Source organism: Ursus maritimus, unplaced genomic scaffold (assembly GCF_017311325.1).
Source record: "Ursus maritimus isolate PB19 unplaced genomic scaffold, ASM1731132v1 scaffold_3, whole genome shotgun sequence".
Taxonomy (NCBI): Eukaryota; Metazoa; Chordata; class Mammalia; order Carnivora; family Ursidae; genus Ursus; species Ursus maritimus.
In genome coordinates, this window is record NW_024425563.1 from 17,622,575 (window position 1) to 17,640,021 (window position 17,447).

The following is a 17,447-nucleotide window of genomic DNA, read 5'->3' on the forward strand; positions in this document are numbered from 1 at the left end:
ATGTTAATAAAGTACTTAATATGAGAACTCTGATTATTAATGTTTCACAGACATATGTGTATACTTTCTGTGAAAAAGCAGTTCAAGGAGAGACACTTTCCCTTTTGGTCTGTCATGTTTTTATTTCTGGGGAAAATATTAGGTTCCTTATAAGTGATACCGGAATACTTCTGGTTTTGTACTGCTACCCTTGAAGGTTTCAGAACTTTGGGGTTTTAAGGTCCCACATAACATTTATTAGATTAAGTGACTTCTTATATCTAAAGGAATCCTTCTTATTAATTGTTCGTTTGTTTTTAATTTACTTAATTTGGGCTTTAGAGATGACTGGTAAAAGAGAGAGTTTGTTTCTCTCCTGATCTCTCAAGTAGGAAAGAATAGTCCCTCACTCTGTTACATAATTCATAAAATTTATTATTATCCCTGGTCATGGCCTTTAAGATATGGCATGGCACAGTCTTATTGTAATAGTGTGCTGTTCCCAGCACGTCGTTTGTTCTCTTGTTTTTAGCAAGGTTGATAGGTGAATTTGAAGAGATCCATCAGAGTTCTTTGGCTCTGTTCTTTTTGTGACCAACCACATTGCATTTTCAAGACAAGTAGATGGGTTAAGAGAATATGGTTTGTGGCTTTTGATACAGTGAATGTAACAGTTGATACAGTAAAGTTAATTTACATAAGCATGATACACCAATGTAGTGGTTCGTATATCAGTGGGACTCATGGTATTTGTTCATTTGGTTATGGTAGTTAGCAGGTAATTCAGAGTGACATTGTTCAATCTTCTCCTTCTACGTGATACTCACTTGTGAAACACTTAAGTACTCAGTTCCTGATACTGCTTTTTTTTTCTTTCATTCAAAACAGCATATTAGAGTGTAATTCTGTTTTGTTTTGCTTTAATCATTTGTGGCATTTTAATGACCAGTAGTGTATCTCATAACGGATTATAACATTAAGAGTTAAAGTTAAGTTCCCCTAAATATCCTAAACATATAAAAATAAAATATTAAACCAATTGCAGTGAATATTTGGGTTCCTGTTTGCCCAACTATAAACTAGGCCATGTGGGTAATATAAAAGAACTATAAAATATGGATACTATTTCCAGGTATTTTGCAGTGTAGTTGAAGAAATAAATTTAATATTATGTATGAGAGTGGTAACTATATGATAACTGAAATCTGAGAAATCTCAATTGAGCCTATAATTGTTGGGGAGGCTTCACTGAAGAAGTAGGAATTGGTCTGTACTATGGTATCTTGGATTTGGGTTAGTGGGGAAAAGAGAAAGACCTTTTATACTGATGGGAACTGCTGAATAAAGGCGTGGAGGCAGGAATTAGTATGTCATTTCATTAAGAAGCAATAGAACTGCCTTCAGTAATGGGAGGTGCTTCATGTATTGTATAAATAGAATTGACAAGAACATGGGGAGCTCTGACAGCGAGGGAGCACAGTGTGGACTTGATATGATAGGAAGAAGGGTGCCTTTGTGGGACTCCAGTTCTTAGCTGTCTTCATTGTATACTTTTATTTGACTTATTACATGACTATCTTCAGTAAGTTATCTGTTCTTCTGATTTCACAGTTACCATATTGTCCATTAGCACAAAAAGAATAATCTTATCCCAGATATTTCAAACCAGTATATATTGTGAAAATGCCACAGTGGTAATGAATAATTACTGATTTGTGAGTGTAGTTGTCCTCATGTTAGTCATTTGAAATCTTCATCTAAACTTAGATACGTAATGAAAAAAATGTGGCATTAAATTATTGTCTTCTCTTTGTGGGTTTTCCTTTTAACATATACTCAACCATAGAGCAAAATACTTTTTTTTCCCAGAAATTCTAAGAATGAAGTCACCAACTTGCAGGTTCTGAATCATTGTCGTATTTTGTGGGAGGTTGGGAGAGTTTGTTATTTCATATTTTCAGTTTTTGACTATTCATACTTGTTTGGTATTTAAATGGTGACTTATGATTAAGCTTATTATTAGATTATTTTTAAGTCTCTGATGACAAGAGAAATTTTAGTTTTAATGCAACAGAATATTTTAAATTGTTGTTAAGAGTTACACAGAATACTCTCATGTCCTATAAATATTTGGCAAATATCTCAGGAAGACGAATGTGCTAAACCTAAAAACAGAATTGTTACGTAATTGTAGCCAGATCATTTAGGATTTTCAGTAACAATTAGAAATGACAGTGAAATTCTGGAGAACGATGTACATTTTAACTGTGTCTAAGTTGAAGCAATTTAGTACCTAGGCAATATCTGCCTTCCCCACCCCTAGTCGTAAGTCAGTTGTACTTGAGTTGAACTATTGAAATAGGTTCAACTTTGTATCCTGCAATGAATATCATGGTATCTTACCAGGGTAGCTGTTGGTGAAGTGCTTCATAATGGAGAGTACCTACTGTTTCTATGATACCTGCCACTTTAAGATATGGTTAGACAATATTCAACACTGGTAAAGGTACATATATTTATTTATTCTTTAGATATGTAGAGCAAAACAGGGTCCCTGACCTTTAGGAGCAAATACTCAGGTATCAGTCACCTATATACCCTACAGATACCATGTCTATATTTATTATATATTTGTATTTAAATCTTTAGTTTTGGTTTGTTTCAGTTAAATTATTAAAAATTGATATATCTGAAACCTATCATGGGAAGGACAGTTGCCAGATGTTTGACAGAAATGCGGCTTCCATTTCTTATGCCTACATGAAAACATTTTTTTGTTGTTTAAAATTAGTTATTTTCTTAATTAGGTAAAATCTTTTTAACAGCATTTTCTTGGCTGCACATTCAGTTTGCTAAGCCTTGAAGGATTTTTGAAATAAATATTCTTGGGGGAAAACTTTGATTAGTGGACAATTATAGTAGGTCCATTCAGATCTTTTTTGTTATTGGAACCATGTGCTTTTGTTTAAGAAGTGACTTTTCCTAAAAAGTGACTTACTTATCTTGTTCATCTCCTTCTTCTAGAAAAAGCAAAGCTGTGTTCCAGAAAGGTTAAATAATTTGTTAAAGGTCAAACATTCGATCAGTAGTAGAATTAGGACAAGTACCCAGATCCCACATTCAAACTGAAATGTTTTCACTACAGCATTGATGTTCACCTTCACAAGTGAAGATCACTGGCATGTACTTTAACTTGGCTTTCTTCCCATAGTAATTGATTGTTGCTCTCACACACTTGCAGGTCCCTTTTCATCAACAGTATCTATTCACGAGACAGTTGGCCCAGCTCAGGGATATGGCCTATAGCTACAAAATAGAATGAAGTATATATACTTGATAAAAATTAATCTCTTGCGTTGTCCTAATCAGTACCCTGTTCTCACCAAGAACTCTAGTCTGAAATTTCCTCTACACAGCCCCCTTGCTGTGTACTTGGAGTTTATAGAATCTTGGCCAATTTACTGAAAATTACGAAATAACCTGTTCTAAAGGCTGAGAGTCTTTCTTCGTGTTGTCAGTTAAGTCTGTCAGTTAAATATTTCCAAATGTAATTTTGCAGATTTGTTTTTCAAAGAACTCTCTGCCAAGATGCTTTTATTCCATAATGCTAAAAATTATTTGGAAAACAAATAATAGTAAGTCTCAGTCTGTAATCATTGTTGTTTTAAGATATACTTAGAAAAATATTTGAAACTGTTTAGGATTGGATTTTTTTCATTCAAATTTTACTTGTGAGGGGACAGTTTTCTAAATTTTATTACTGAATTAGCTATTTTAACAGTGACTTGATTGGATTTTGAGTCATGTATGAAACAAGTCACTTGCAGTCCGGTAATTACCAATTATAATTAGGAGAACTGATCTCATTTTGTGTATAGTTCTCTGACCTAGAAGTAGTCATCTCGCTTTCAGTCAATTGGATCGTTGTATTGTTAGCATTTTACTCTTCTCTAATTCCTTCAGAAGTACGCAGTGAATTTTCAGATGCTATATGGGAATTTGCTGAATTTATTTATATCTTTTTGTTAATTTTTTTATAAACATGATTTCTGGTTTAAAAATGGATTTGTCATTTTTCCTTTTAAAAACATGTTTTCACATATGTGAACTTATTTTTAATTTTTTTCACAAAATACTATTACTGTTAGAGGAGTATCTGAATTTAAAAGGGGTCCAATTGGCTTGGAAAAGAATGGCTTTCCTGGTCTCTCTTTTTTTTTTTTTTCTTTTTTGTCTATTCATAATCCTAAATCTATTATATTTGTTTTTATATCTGACATAGTATTAAATTGAAGGGTGTGTTTATAGTGTAACTACTTTCTAGGTACTTGATAAGTTTATATTTTAAAATTCATGTCTTGTTTCACACCCAGATTCCAGCCATTAAGCATGTATTTTATATATGTATCAGTATTCCAAATATTGAAATCATTTTTAAAGGGACTGTTAACAAATCTAGTCACCCATAACTAGACCATGACTGACTTTTCCACAGGGGAAGAAGAGGTGAAGGTTTCGACCATGCCACTGTCAGCCTCTTCCCATTCATTACAACAAGGACAGCAGCCTACAAGTCTCCACACTACTGTGGCCTGACAACAGAACTGAGAGGAGAGGATTAGACTCTGGGGTGCTTGCATGGGCAACCGGATTTTTGCATGATTCCTTTCTGATTTCGCATTTAATGTATACACCCAAAAGAGCCAATATAAACGTTCCTCATGCCTACAACTAGTGTGTTACCTCATAGTTGCTAAAGTATTTCTTCACTAGGCCTTTAACACGATTTATTAGCATAATAATTTTGGCATTGTTTCTCATGAGTGATACTATTTTTAACTCACACAAATAAACTTGTAGTACTAATTAAGATTCCCAGATGAGATTAGCTAGAATTGTTCTTATTTTGGCTCTATTATTGAAATTATGCAAAGATAATGGTAGTTCCTTGTTTTCTGATTTGTGAAAAAAAATGGTAATATCCTAATATACTCATGAAAAAATTGAAAATTAAGATAATGTCTATTGCATTTCTTTGAATACTTGAGAAGAAAGAAAACATATAAAGCAAAATTGGTGGTGTTGTTTAATGCTCAGAAGGATGTTGTCAGCAATTATTTTTAGTTGTATGGATTTATAGCCTATATTAATGCATTACATGTTTAGAAACTGTTTTTGTTGTCTCTGATTTGCACATTTGCACTTTCTTTTTGAATGGTTGTTAATTATATTTAGAAGATTAATTATTATAGACTAAATGCAATATCTCTTTTCTAATGCACTGCCTAGTATACCAGGAAATGCCTCAGAAACAGAATTTCAACTTACAGTTGATTTATCAGAAACTTGAATATGGGGTAAACATTGTATGTGAGAAGCAACCATAGTAGTGTAACATTTTTATTGAAAAAACGGTAGTTTTGTGAGATATCTGTTTGGAAACTTCATTGTTTAATAATTGAAATGTGATAATAAAGCTATATTACCAGTACCTGGCCAAAATGAGACTAAGGTGGAGGAGAAGAGATTGGGGATCCTCTAAAATTAGGCCATGTAAGTTGTCATAGATAATTTTGATCACAGAGGATAGTGAAGTGCTTTATTAGGACATAATGTGAAGTGATGTTTTTGGATAATACACGATTTTTTGAAAAATTTTAAAACTGATAATGAAAAAAAATAAACTGAATTCAATTCTGAGCAGTGAGCAAAAGCTGATTCAGAAAACATGACCATATTCTGCCTAAATTAAGCATCTGGGAAGAATGGGGAAAGTCAGATCTCCTTTTGACGTTTTCAAAAACAATTGTGATAAAAGATATGCCTTTATTTGTTAAAAATATTAAAAGGGTAATGTGAAAACCAAAAAAGGAAGCCTTAGCATTTTAAAACACGTTATTTGGAGATGATAACTTAATATCATGTTGGAGTTTTCAAGGTTACCTCTCTATGAAGTCTGGTTATTTTCTATTAGCTATAATACAGCAAATGGAAAGGCTTTGTCCTCAGGTGTAGTGGGTAAACTAAAATCTATTCTTAGATATCCTTTGATTTGGTTAACTGAGGTGTAGGAACAGCTAATTATCTAGCCATTTAAATTATTTTTGTAAGATTTTGCATAAGTGACAATCTCTAATTTCTATTCAAAAGTGACTTTGGGTACAGAAATTTAGAAAATACAAGTAAAATACTGTAGATTTATAAGCCAGAAGGCTTTTATCATGGGTTAATTATGGTTTCATTTTTGCTGTAAGAGGGCAAGACATCCACTTAATGTCTCCTGTGGTGCTGAGATTCCTAGGCTTTGGGCTCCCCGTAATGAAGCTTATTAGTACATAGCTTTCTCCAGCCATCAGTGCTAGCCTTTCATTGCCTGGATCTCCTTACCAAGACAAATGGTTCCTCCCATTTACTTTACTTCTCTGTGTTGAGAGAAAGATACACCTGTTAAACAAGGCTTTTTTCCTGTGGTCGCTTTCTCTCTCCTTTCTCCTTCCTAGCCAGAGCCAAAAAACTGTCAGGTAGCTTGTCTAGACTTGCTAGAACCCAGAACTCTCTCCCTGCCTGCTTTTCCATCCTTCACACTTTTGACACACACACCATACATCACAAAAATGCATCTTGGGCACTTAGGCTTCAACTTAATTATTTTCACATTGAAAAGCTAAAGGTTATCCTTTAACTTTGTAATTTTGAGCCCTTGTAAGCCTAGAATAATAAGCTTTTTTGCTTACCTAATATTTCATGTAGTGTGGTGTTTTTAAAAAAGTGAAGTCTTGAAATCATATTGGTAATTAATTATATAAAATCACAGGAGAAATTACACAACACATAATAAAAGAAAGTACCACTTCACATAGCAAGTAAGTTGATGAACATGAATTATGGTAAAGAATGAAAAATTCTTAAAAGCTGAATGTGTAATACACAAGGGAAGCTTTTTATGCTTTTCCATCCTAACTTTTTAAAAAAGTAACTAGTTTGTTTCTTAAATCAGGAATTATAAAAACCAGAGTTCAGAACCCTTTGGATTACTAGCGAAGTTACAAGTTTATACGTATGTACAGCTGTCTGCTTTTTTGGGGGGAGAAAATCCATAGTTGTTAGATTTATAAAGGGCATGGTGGCACCCCACCCCATCCCCCACCCCCAGAAGTGAAGTTACGAACTGCTACCGTGAAATGGCTTTAGTGCCACTGTAGGAAATAGAGACCTGGAGTGAGTGATTTATTTAAGTCATGATGAATGTCAAGTGCCTCTTTTTATTTTCTTAAAGATTCCATTAGAAAATATTTCCTGATGAATAATATTTTCCTTTTCATTCTACTGTCATATTTTGTTTTTCCAGATGGTGCTTTTGTAAACTCTCCCTTTATTACAACAAAATATTAGTCAAATATTTGAGTGCCTATTTTGTATAGTGACCTTTAGTTAGGCCTTGAGGGTTGAATAAAGCATAGATCCTATCATCAAGGTTAACAGTCTAGTGACAGTTTTATTTCAGATTTTTTCTATAGGGTCAGCTCTTAATATACTTTAAAAGAACAGCCATAGCGGTCTAGACTCATTTTATTATTCATTGCTCTGACAATGGCAACATAGGGTATTAAATATTGATACCTGAAAATTTAAAATATATGATAATTTGGAGGGAGTGAAAAAAATCTTAATAGGGAAGACATACATTCACGATTCTGACTTAAGTATCTTAGTCATGTGTATATGGCTCATGTCTCTCTTAGTGTTCTGGGTGTTAAATAGAGCTTTCTATATGTATGTTCTTTTAAAGAAAACACTTGAATACATTGTATCTGTGCACATTCTTTACTGACATTGTTCCTATTTCTGTGGTGTTCCAAGCACCTTCAGGATTGCCAGAGTTCTCTTCCACTGTGACACAGGTCCATAAGGGAGCTACTCCCACAGAGGTATTGCCTCAGAAAGCCAAGAAAAAGGAATGAATTGCAGATGCATAGAAATCTTACAAAATGACAGCCATTGTGTTATTTGTGCATACATTAAAAACTGGGGGATGTTTTATCCTGTTGAGTTATAAGGTTTTAGATTTTTCTATGTATTTGATCTTGAAGTTTTCCCAAATTTGCTTAATTGGCTTTAAGAAATGGATATCATAAAATTGAAAACACAATAACGTTTTTAAAAGATTATCTTATAAAGAGGTGATAACTCAAAACAATGATACACATGTCTTTTTCTACAAAATATGGACCAAAGTCAGTTATCCAGTGTCAAGCTAGTCCTTCTGCCCTTAGTGCTGTGTCTTTCTCCTCTCAGCCTTTTTTTTTATCTGAATGAGTACCTACTGCATTGTCTCCTTGTGCTGAGTAAATGGCAGTAATATATGCACATATTTACACATGAAATGTTTAGCGAACTAATCAAACACTATGCTGACACAAAAGTAAAAATGGGAATTTAAGTTAATGTAAGCTGGTTCAGGGAAAGACTTCATAAAGTCTGGGGCTTTTCAATTTGGAAGGATGGCTGAAATTTAGATGATATGAGGGGGAAATACAATAAAGGGAACAGACTGAACAAAGAACCAGAGGCAGAGATTGGAGTGGCCTCTAGTGATTAGGAGAGAAGGACAGTAAGGAGATGGACTCGTTTGAGGTATACACGTCATACAGAAAGGTGGAGTAAGTGTGCAAAAGCCTTGAAAACTGGGAAGGATGGTTTAGTCTTGTTATGGATGTAGTCAGTGGTAGAGAACTCTAGGTTCTTTGCTAAAGATGTAACTTGATTGTAGCATTTTTAAAAGATTAATTTGGTGATGTGTTTGCTTGAAATTAGGACCACTTAGAAAACAGTTTCTAGTGTGTATATTGCTGGGCAGTGCAAATAACATGGCCTGGATTAGAACAGTAATAGTAGGAACGGGAGAAGAAATTATGAATTAGAAGCCAGAAAACTTGAGATCTAAGAAAAGGCCTAGGTGTCTGGTGACCTTTAAAAATGTAACTTTCATAAAGGTACAAATGAAAACCAGATTCCTAGGATTCATGAAGAAAAGTCAGGGATATGGATGCAGCAACCACTGATTACTTACTTAAGACATTTGTCAACTAGAGGAAAGAGAAAGACAGGATGCTTACCAGACGGATAGTAAATCTTAGGATGCATTGCTTTAAGGTAAGGTGAATATTTAAATATTTAAAAGCAGAACCTATAGAGGTATTTGAGAGGAAGACATGGACAGTGTTAAAGAGAAGGCAGGCTAATCCAGTAGGGTAACAGATTTCTCTAGTGCTGGAAGGAGATAAGCTCCTGAGATGATGTTTGGTTATGGGCTTAGCTTTAGAGAAGAGGGCTTTGTTCTTTGTAAGGACAACCAGAAAATCTAGGAAAGAGAAGGTGGAATTAGAGAAAATGAGAGCACAGGAAAGGACTCGTATCAGTTACTATCGAATGCATATTGTGAGAGAATGGGGGTGAAGAGTGGAGTTGGGACTCAGTAAAGAAAGGCGATTAAATAAACCTCTGAGAATAAGCCTTGAAGTACATCCTAAATTCAAGAATTACTGAGTAAAGATAAGGATCAAATTAAAAACTTTTAGAGTCCAAATATGTATGGTTTTGTATGTTTCTCTGGTTCTGCACAAAGCATCAAGGATAGACAAAGCAAATATTGAGAGTTTGGTTAAAAGGTGAGAAAGGAATACAAAGAAACTCAAGAAGACAGCATCAAAGTACCTAATCTCATGGTCAAGAAGAGTCCACTAAGGCAAGAAAGAACCAATGGTGTGAGTGTGTTGAAGGGAGTTCAGTGACTTTAGGTTTTGGTGAGGTCAAAGAACAGGTATAGTGTTGTTAAGGGAATGACAGATTAGGAGACTGTGGTCAGCCTGATGATGGTTCAGTGCTGAATGACAAGTGAGAACCAGAAAAAGGATGGTATATAAATGTCTAACATCAGAGCTGGGGGTTGGAAAGGCGGCTAGCTTTCGTAACCCCTGTGGTCTGTCTCTTCTCTACTCGCTTACCTTGCAGCCATTTCTTGAGAGTAAGAAAGCAGACTGCATGAAAGAATTGTAGAAATCATGATACTGCTTGGGGAATCCTGGGTCAGGTTTTTTTAAGTTGATGACCCAAAGGAAAATTTCCCCTGTGGGATAAATGTTCCTTCCTCAGCACAGTAGAGGGGTGTGGAAGCAGAATGCAGGGAAAGGCTTGGGAAGAGCCAGGGATGAGACTGGACAGGTGCAGGTAAGCCTAGTGAGTGTGAGGGATAGTGGACGTGTTACTTACGATGTGGAAGGTTTAGAGGCGGTAGGTCTGGTAGTTGAAGAGCCCATATTACAAGTATGAGCTAGTTTCTCCCAAACACACATATAAACTGAAAAGAACCAACTTTTCTTACTTAGTTGTACTGGGTCATTCTGTTTTATTTATATAGCACATTGGAATTAGAAGTGGTAGATTGGTGAAGAGTAGAAAAGAGAAATTCAGAATTTTATTATAACTGGTTATAAAAATGTTTTGACAGTTTGTCCCTAAAGAGAATGTGCCATGTGAATAGATAGATATAAACTAATTTCAATAGATAGTTATTGAACTAATCTATTCGTACATTTTATATACTTAGATGTGACCTTTAAGGAAAATTGCTAAATAAAGTGAAACAGGGATGGAGATATAGATAAATAACTTTTTTCTTTATTCAGTTAATAGCAAATATGCCTAGTTTGGAAGCACTTTTAATTTACTGACGCTAACATATTTTTAAACTCACTGGACTTGATCCGTATATGTCAGCTAACATATCAGCTATGACATTTAAAAGCGATAATACTTCAAAGTACAAGTCATTGCTCAAGAATACTGTTTCTGAAACCATGCTGAAGGATCGAGAAGCCACTGCTCCTTCGATCTCCTTTCTGCCCTGTGATTTGCTGCCACGAGTATTATTCTTACCAACCATATATTGCTGTGCATACCAGCCTTCAATACCAGCTTCCTTAAGAGCTTTTTCCAAAGAATGACTCTTGAGAATTCGAGGTTGATTAAGAGAATCTATTCTGTTCCATAATGTTTCAGAGAGTCTACCCTGGGTTTGAGTTACACAAAAATCTAGTTTATACCTGTTAGTTACCTGGAACTGAAGGAAAGCCTAAGCGATCTAAGCTTCTTGAGATTTGAGCTGAAGTACCTAGAAGTTCCATGGAACAGCTGGAAATTGTTGTACTTAAAGAACCAATCCATTCTTTCCAGCTTCCTTCAGACCGTTACTTCTGAAGGCAGCTATTGACTTTACTTTGTTCTTAGTCCACTTCGCATGTACGATTATTCTAAGGATTCCTGGAAGCTCCCAACTGACCCAGGAATGTACCGTGCTTAGAACAGTTTTGTTGTTCAGCTCCTGTTTGGTATTCAGACCCACTGTTGTGCTCTGTTACAAAGCAACACTGCAAAAGCTTTTCGCCCCCTCTATAAAATGTATAAAGCCTCTAAAACACCCAGGCCCTTTTTTTGTTAAATTGAAGTGAAATTCGCATAACCTACAAATAACCAAAGTGTACAATTCAGTATTCTAGTACTGTTCTTTCATTATCTCACTGTTACAGCAGCAAAATAAATAACCCACTGCAGCTGTGAGAATTTGGCCTATTCTTTGTTGGGGCTGTGTGCATCTGGACTTCGTGTTTTACCTTGTAGGCTGAAAGGCAAACATTCAACCTTCAAGTATTCCGTACTTCTCCACAACAGTACTACTTACGATTGTGGGTGAAGCGACTTTTATATACCGCCCTTTAAAAAGAGAGGAAGGCAAGGAGCTCTAGGTTAAAAAGCTTTAGGATACATGTTTTCCAGAGTAGGTAAAAATGTCTGAAACAACCATCCGAATAGTTTTGAAATAGCAGTACTAGTCTTTCTGTCTTCGTGACGTTTGATTAGCATCATGTAAGAAAAGGTTTGCTTAGCAGAGGTATACTTTAAGCGTAGTGCTCCCTATGGGTGTGAGGGTCACTGTGTATGTGTGTGCCCATGTGTGTTGGTTTATACTTACTAATTTTCGTTTAAATCTTCCACTTATTCAATGTGGCAGAGGAAAAAGCCTCCGGCCAATTTTCTGCGACGTTTCATGTATTTATTCCTGCTATGTTCTGCTTACTTCATATGTTCAGGATAAATGATGCATTTATAGTCTGTTTCTAAAATTTTTTTTAAAGAAATAAAGACCCTATTTAAACGCAGCAAGGCTATAATACTGTTGCCTATCTCACCCCTGGCCATATTTTATCTAAACAAATATTTGCTTAGCTTTTTTTCATCAGATTTCAGTCTCACTAGTAAGCATGCCCACCCCATGTCACACTCTTGGGAAAACCTAAAGGAAGGATAATAAGAAAACTTCTATTAGAATAAATTTTAGAGCCTTGAAATCTATGACATACTCTTTAACAGTCTGACTTTTAAAGACCAAGTAATAATAATGATAACAATAAACAAGGCTTAGAAGGATTATGATTTGCCCATAATCACATTCTAACAACAATTTAAAGTTCTCTTAGCCCCCACCATCTGAATTTGCCTTCATACATGTAACTCAAGGAGAAGGAAACTTCAAGATTCAGAATATATCTCTTTTGTAAACTTTGTTGTGTCTTACAGTTTGATTATTATAGTAGTTCTTGCAAGTCAAGGGCTTTCAACTGTGAATGTCAGTGCAAATAATGAATTGAAGGCTTTCAAAGTGTCCATCTACTGATGACTGTTATCACAGATCTTGTAAGTTGTGGAAACTGGTATTAAATGTGACCCAGTGATCTTGGAGTAACATTAGTGTTGGGTGGAGGGCGGTGTAACCTAGCAGGTACTAGTACGTAATATAGACTTAAACTAATTACCAATGTCAGAACCAAAATAAAGAGTAAAACAGAGGTGGAATTAAATTTACCTAGGATTTTTCTGCAGTGCCAAAGAGCATTTAAGGACCAGCACGCACGATCACTAGACTGGTGGCATCTCTAATATTACAGAATGAAAAAAAATCCGATAGTCATGGCACCAAGGTGTACTACACTCACACTAAAGCTGTCATCTCAGACTGATCATGAAGAACTACTATATGCTACACCATGTAAAACAATAGCATATCTTCTGATAATGTTTCAATCAAGGAGGTTGTTGTTTTCAGCATAATGAAACAGAGGGAAAGCTCCACAAGGATTTAAAGATGATAATACCATCACCATCTCCAAGAAGAAATGCAGGAAAGCTGACTGCAATCAACTTTTGTAGCCTAGTGCTGTTTCCTTATATGGTGAGATCTTATCCCAAGGACTGTGCTAACATTTACACTCTGTTATCAGTCTTGCATTTTGAAATCGTGTGTCTACGGAGCAGAATATAGTGATCTGGAACATTACTAGGATGTTTTTTAAGTGTTGTCATTTTATACGTTGGCATTTGGAAGAAGACTGAGATACCCTGAAGCTGTTTATTTTTTCCTTTATTACATCTATAAATTGAGTATCCGGCTAAAGGTAAAGGAGGCCCAGGGTTATGAATTCATCAACCAAAGTAGGAAGTTCTATTATTGGCTTTAAGCAGAATGTTGGGCTATATACCATTGTTCCACTTATGTTAAAAAATGAGTTTTAATTAAAACTTATAAATATGGATTACTGATATATATCCCCTAGCAGGCACCCCCCCCCCAACCTCCAGTTTAGGGTAAGATTTGCTATCAGATATGTCTCTTTTTACTTCTAAACAATTAATTAATGTAACCATGGTCTTCTCCAGACCCAGATAGGTATAACATATCTTGAGTTTTGGCATAGTCATTGCTGTTATGTGTAAACTCCCAAGACCTCACCTATGTTTTAAGTGATACTGGATTGGAATGAAGCCTATTAGTAAAATAAGTAAAGATCTCATGATCTCCAAATACATACATACATACATTCCTGCAGCTTTCGTTTTATAACACACTTTCAAGTTTTAATTCTTGACCACCATGAGTCTTATTTTAATACCTTGTGTTCACTTCTCTATTTGGTTTTTTTCTTTCTTTGGATAAAGAAGAAAATCACCTTTCCCTGTATAACTTCTCATAATTAGGGAGGGAGTTCTCTACTGGATCTTAATGTGCACTCCCTGTGGGATTCCCCGACAGCATCCCTGACAGGCCTGAGTTTTTCCCTTTTCAAAGGAGAGAGCTCTCCCTCTCAGACTGCTGAGTGTTTCTTTGAGTCTCTGTGATCATTTACCTCCCAGTTACCTCCCCAGTAACCAGTCTACCATCTTTCAGCTTATTTCCAAACTGGCATTTAGTTTTAAGTGGTCTTTTTTTTTCTTCTTCTTTCTCTCTTAAAACAGCACATTTAAACAGTAAGCATAGTCTGAGTTTGGGAGTAGATTAACAACCACTGCAACTGTTAAATGTTGAATCGATAAAGATTTTTGACTTTGTAAGACCGGTATTACCCGCTCTCCCCAACTCCTGAGTTATTTAGCTCTTTTGAAAATCATTTAATACTTCCAGACAATATGTACATCTTCCAGACAATATGACTAAAATTCAGTGTTTTACAAATATGTTTAATCTTTAATAGAATTGTTTTTTTCACTGAAATGTTCTAGTTCAGTATAAAGCTCCAGGATATGGTGAAATAAGAATTGCTATTTCTAATCTGAATTTGAGAATGTATTCACCTGGTCTTCTTTCCTTCTTTCCTTCCTGCCTTCCTTCATAGTAGGGCTCAACATTGATTAAGAATTGGTTCTGTCAAGAGTATCTTTGGCAGTCTTTTTCAAATCCAACTATAATAAATCATAACTAAGGATGAACACTTAAATAAATGTTTATTTTAAATGATTTTTAAACTAAGGCCCCTTAGTGAACTGGTGGTGAGCATTTAAGTTTTGAATTCATCAGAGTTTTTTGAAATGCTAATCTCCACAGGAGTATTATCTTTTGTAGGTAGGAAAGGATGCATTCTTACTAGGACTAATTATTTTTAAATTCAGACATCATTTTAGAATTGGAAGCACAAAAGTTTTTTATTTTCCCTAGTATGTGAATAAATAGTATAGAGGAAGAAACAGCAAAATAGTCTTTTTTTTTTTAATCAGACATTTCATATAGCTAAAATAGCTGGATTTCACAGTATACATGCTTGTTTTGAAAATCAAACATTTATTTGTAAAAGAATCCCAAACTTAAACAAATATCTCTTGGTTTGTAACTAGTACAATGAGAAAGAACTCTTAAAGATGTGTGCTTGCTTGGTCTGTTGGGTTGGAAATGTTTACCACATCACCATGACTATACCCATATCTGTTTGATTTAGTTTTAGTATAAAATAATGAGAAAGTTATTTCATTTCCTGAAATTTTTTCTGAGATTAAGAAATAAAGCAAATTATTGTTTTACTGTCTGAAATGATACTTTCTAAGAATGAAGCTTATAGCTGGGTTATGAAGAATTTGTCAATTTAAATTGTGTTTCAGAGCATGGATAATTTTAGTCTTTCTAGGGAATTTTTCTGACTTTGATTTAAATCCATGAGATAAGATAGGAGCCATCTTTCAGAAAAAGATGAGACTGATCTTCATTGTCAAAATAAAAGTAAGCTGTGTAATTAAATGGGGTAAAAAACTGGGTTTGGTGTTTTTTAAAACCTTAGAAAATTTGGAAATCTTTTAATTTAGAAAATTATGAACATCAGAAATCTTAGGAATTTCAGTAGACACATAACCATATGGGGATTTGCTGCATAGGTAGCAAAATACTTTGGTTATGAATACAAAGCTGAAGAGGAACTTACACCCCCATAAAAGTGTTTTATTGGCATAACTGAACAATCAAAAGCCATCACTGACTTTGTTCACAATGGCCAGCCTCTAGTGAAACACTAAAGAAAAAAACAACAAGCAGAACAGCATCACTTTTAGGAAAGAAGATACAGGGTAAACATTTAGAAAATGTTTGTTGAATGAAAGCTAATGGTTGAGAGAGTGATACTGGTGGCTGATTACTTCCGGAGGCCTGCAAAGCCTGGGTGTGCTTTGCGTTACATCTAGACTTTGGAAGCATTTACTCAGATTCGTTTGCACATGAGTTACGACTTCTGTCTTGGTTGTACTGTGGCATTCAGTGTTGATTCCCCTCTCCACTCCATGATCAGACCTTTTCTTCTGGCTTCTTTATCTCTGAACTCTGGGAACATCTCCTCTTGACGTTTACTTATTTCTTCAATACCATCCCCCACCAAACTCGCAGTTTTTAGAATGTCACCTAGTAACACTTTTCTTACCTCCAGTTTCTCATTTGTGATACCCCTGAATAAATACGTAAATACATAAATGAATATACGTATGTGTGTGTGAATGTGTGTACATCTTCCCCTAAAACACAATTTGTAAAGTCTTTTAAGGGCAACTAGTAATTGTTAAAGAATTTTTTCTTTTGGTGAAACCAAAATCTGTTTCCCATTTATACTTCTTGTCAAATATGTGAAGGCAGTTACCACTTGTCTAGTAACTTCTAGTGGTAGATGAAGCATCCTTAGGTCTTCCAACTATTCTACACTTAGCATGGATTCTAATTCTCCCTGTAGTCTAGTTCTCCTCTACATATATTTTGATTGAACAGTGAATGCTTTTCTTTTAAATAGAAAGCTCACACTTTAATAATCCTGATGTGATCAGATAATCTATTTTTTCATTAAAACTATTCTTCTGTATATTTGTATATTCCTTTACAGTTTACAGAGTCCTTTTATAAAAATATGCTGTGGGGTAGGTATTACCCCCATTTTGTAAGTGAGGAAACTGAGGCTCAGAATGGTTTCATTTGCAGTTTTCCCATTGTCCTACAATTGCTAATGTAGACATTGCACATCTATTTACATGGTCTTAATGTTACCATTTTAGAAATTCCATTACCCATTTGTCATATTAGATATAAGCCTATTGTAAAACCACTAGACCCTTTTTTCATACATATGACTGGTTAGTTAGATCTCTTTCATACTGTATTTTCCTAATACATTTTTAAAAATCTGAATGTATATACCTGTTAAATTTTGTGCTTCGATTTGATAAGGTTAGAGTATACCTTTTGGGTATCACCATCTTACAAGTTTGTCTTATGAAAGAACTATATGTGATTGTAGAGATAGATAAATGTTATTGGTAACATTATTAATAACATTTGTGTGAAGAATTTGATGATTTTTAATTGAATAGCTGTAATTTTAATTACTGATTCTGTCATCTCTAGAATTGGCTTCCATTTGCTTATTTAAATTAACTTTGTAGGTTTTGCTGAGCTTGATAAAAAGTATGGAGTCAAAGATACAGGAAGCAGTGTCACAGAAACTTATTTGTTTTTTTTAATTTTATTTAAATTCCAGTTAACATACAGTATGATATTCGTTTCAGGTGTACAATATAGTGATTCAGCACTTTCATACATCACCCAGTGCTCATCACAA

The 17,447-nt window shown here is 34.8% G+C and overlaps 1 protein-coding gene across 7 annotated transcripts in view; it reads left to right on the plus strand.

Annotated features, from left to right (window-relative positions):
• The window catches only part of CNOT4 (CCR4-NOT transcription complex subunit 4), a 136,624-nt gene that overhangs the window by 105,985 nt on the left and 13,192 nt on the right, over nucleotides 1-17,447 (plus strand). For 2 of the 7 annotated variants that reach the window (XM_008707601.2, XM_008707602.2), the window contains exon 11: nucleotides 4,475-5,679. The exons of the other annotated variants lie outside the window; for them this stretch is intronic. In XM_008707601.2, the coding sequence (XP_008705823.1) occupies nucleotides 4,475-4,575 (101 nt within the window). In that variant the 3' untranslated portion in view covers nucleotides 4,576-5,679. Of the gene's footprint in view, nucleotides 1-4,474; nucleotides 5,680-17,447 lie in introns of those variants that run through there. 7 annotated transcript variants of the gene reach the window in all.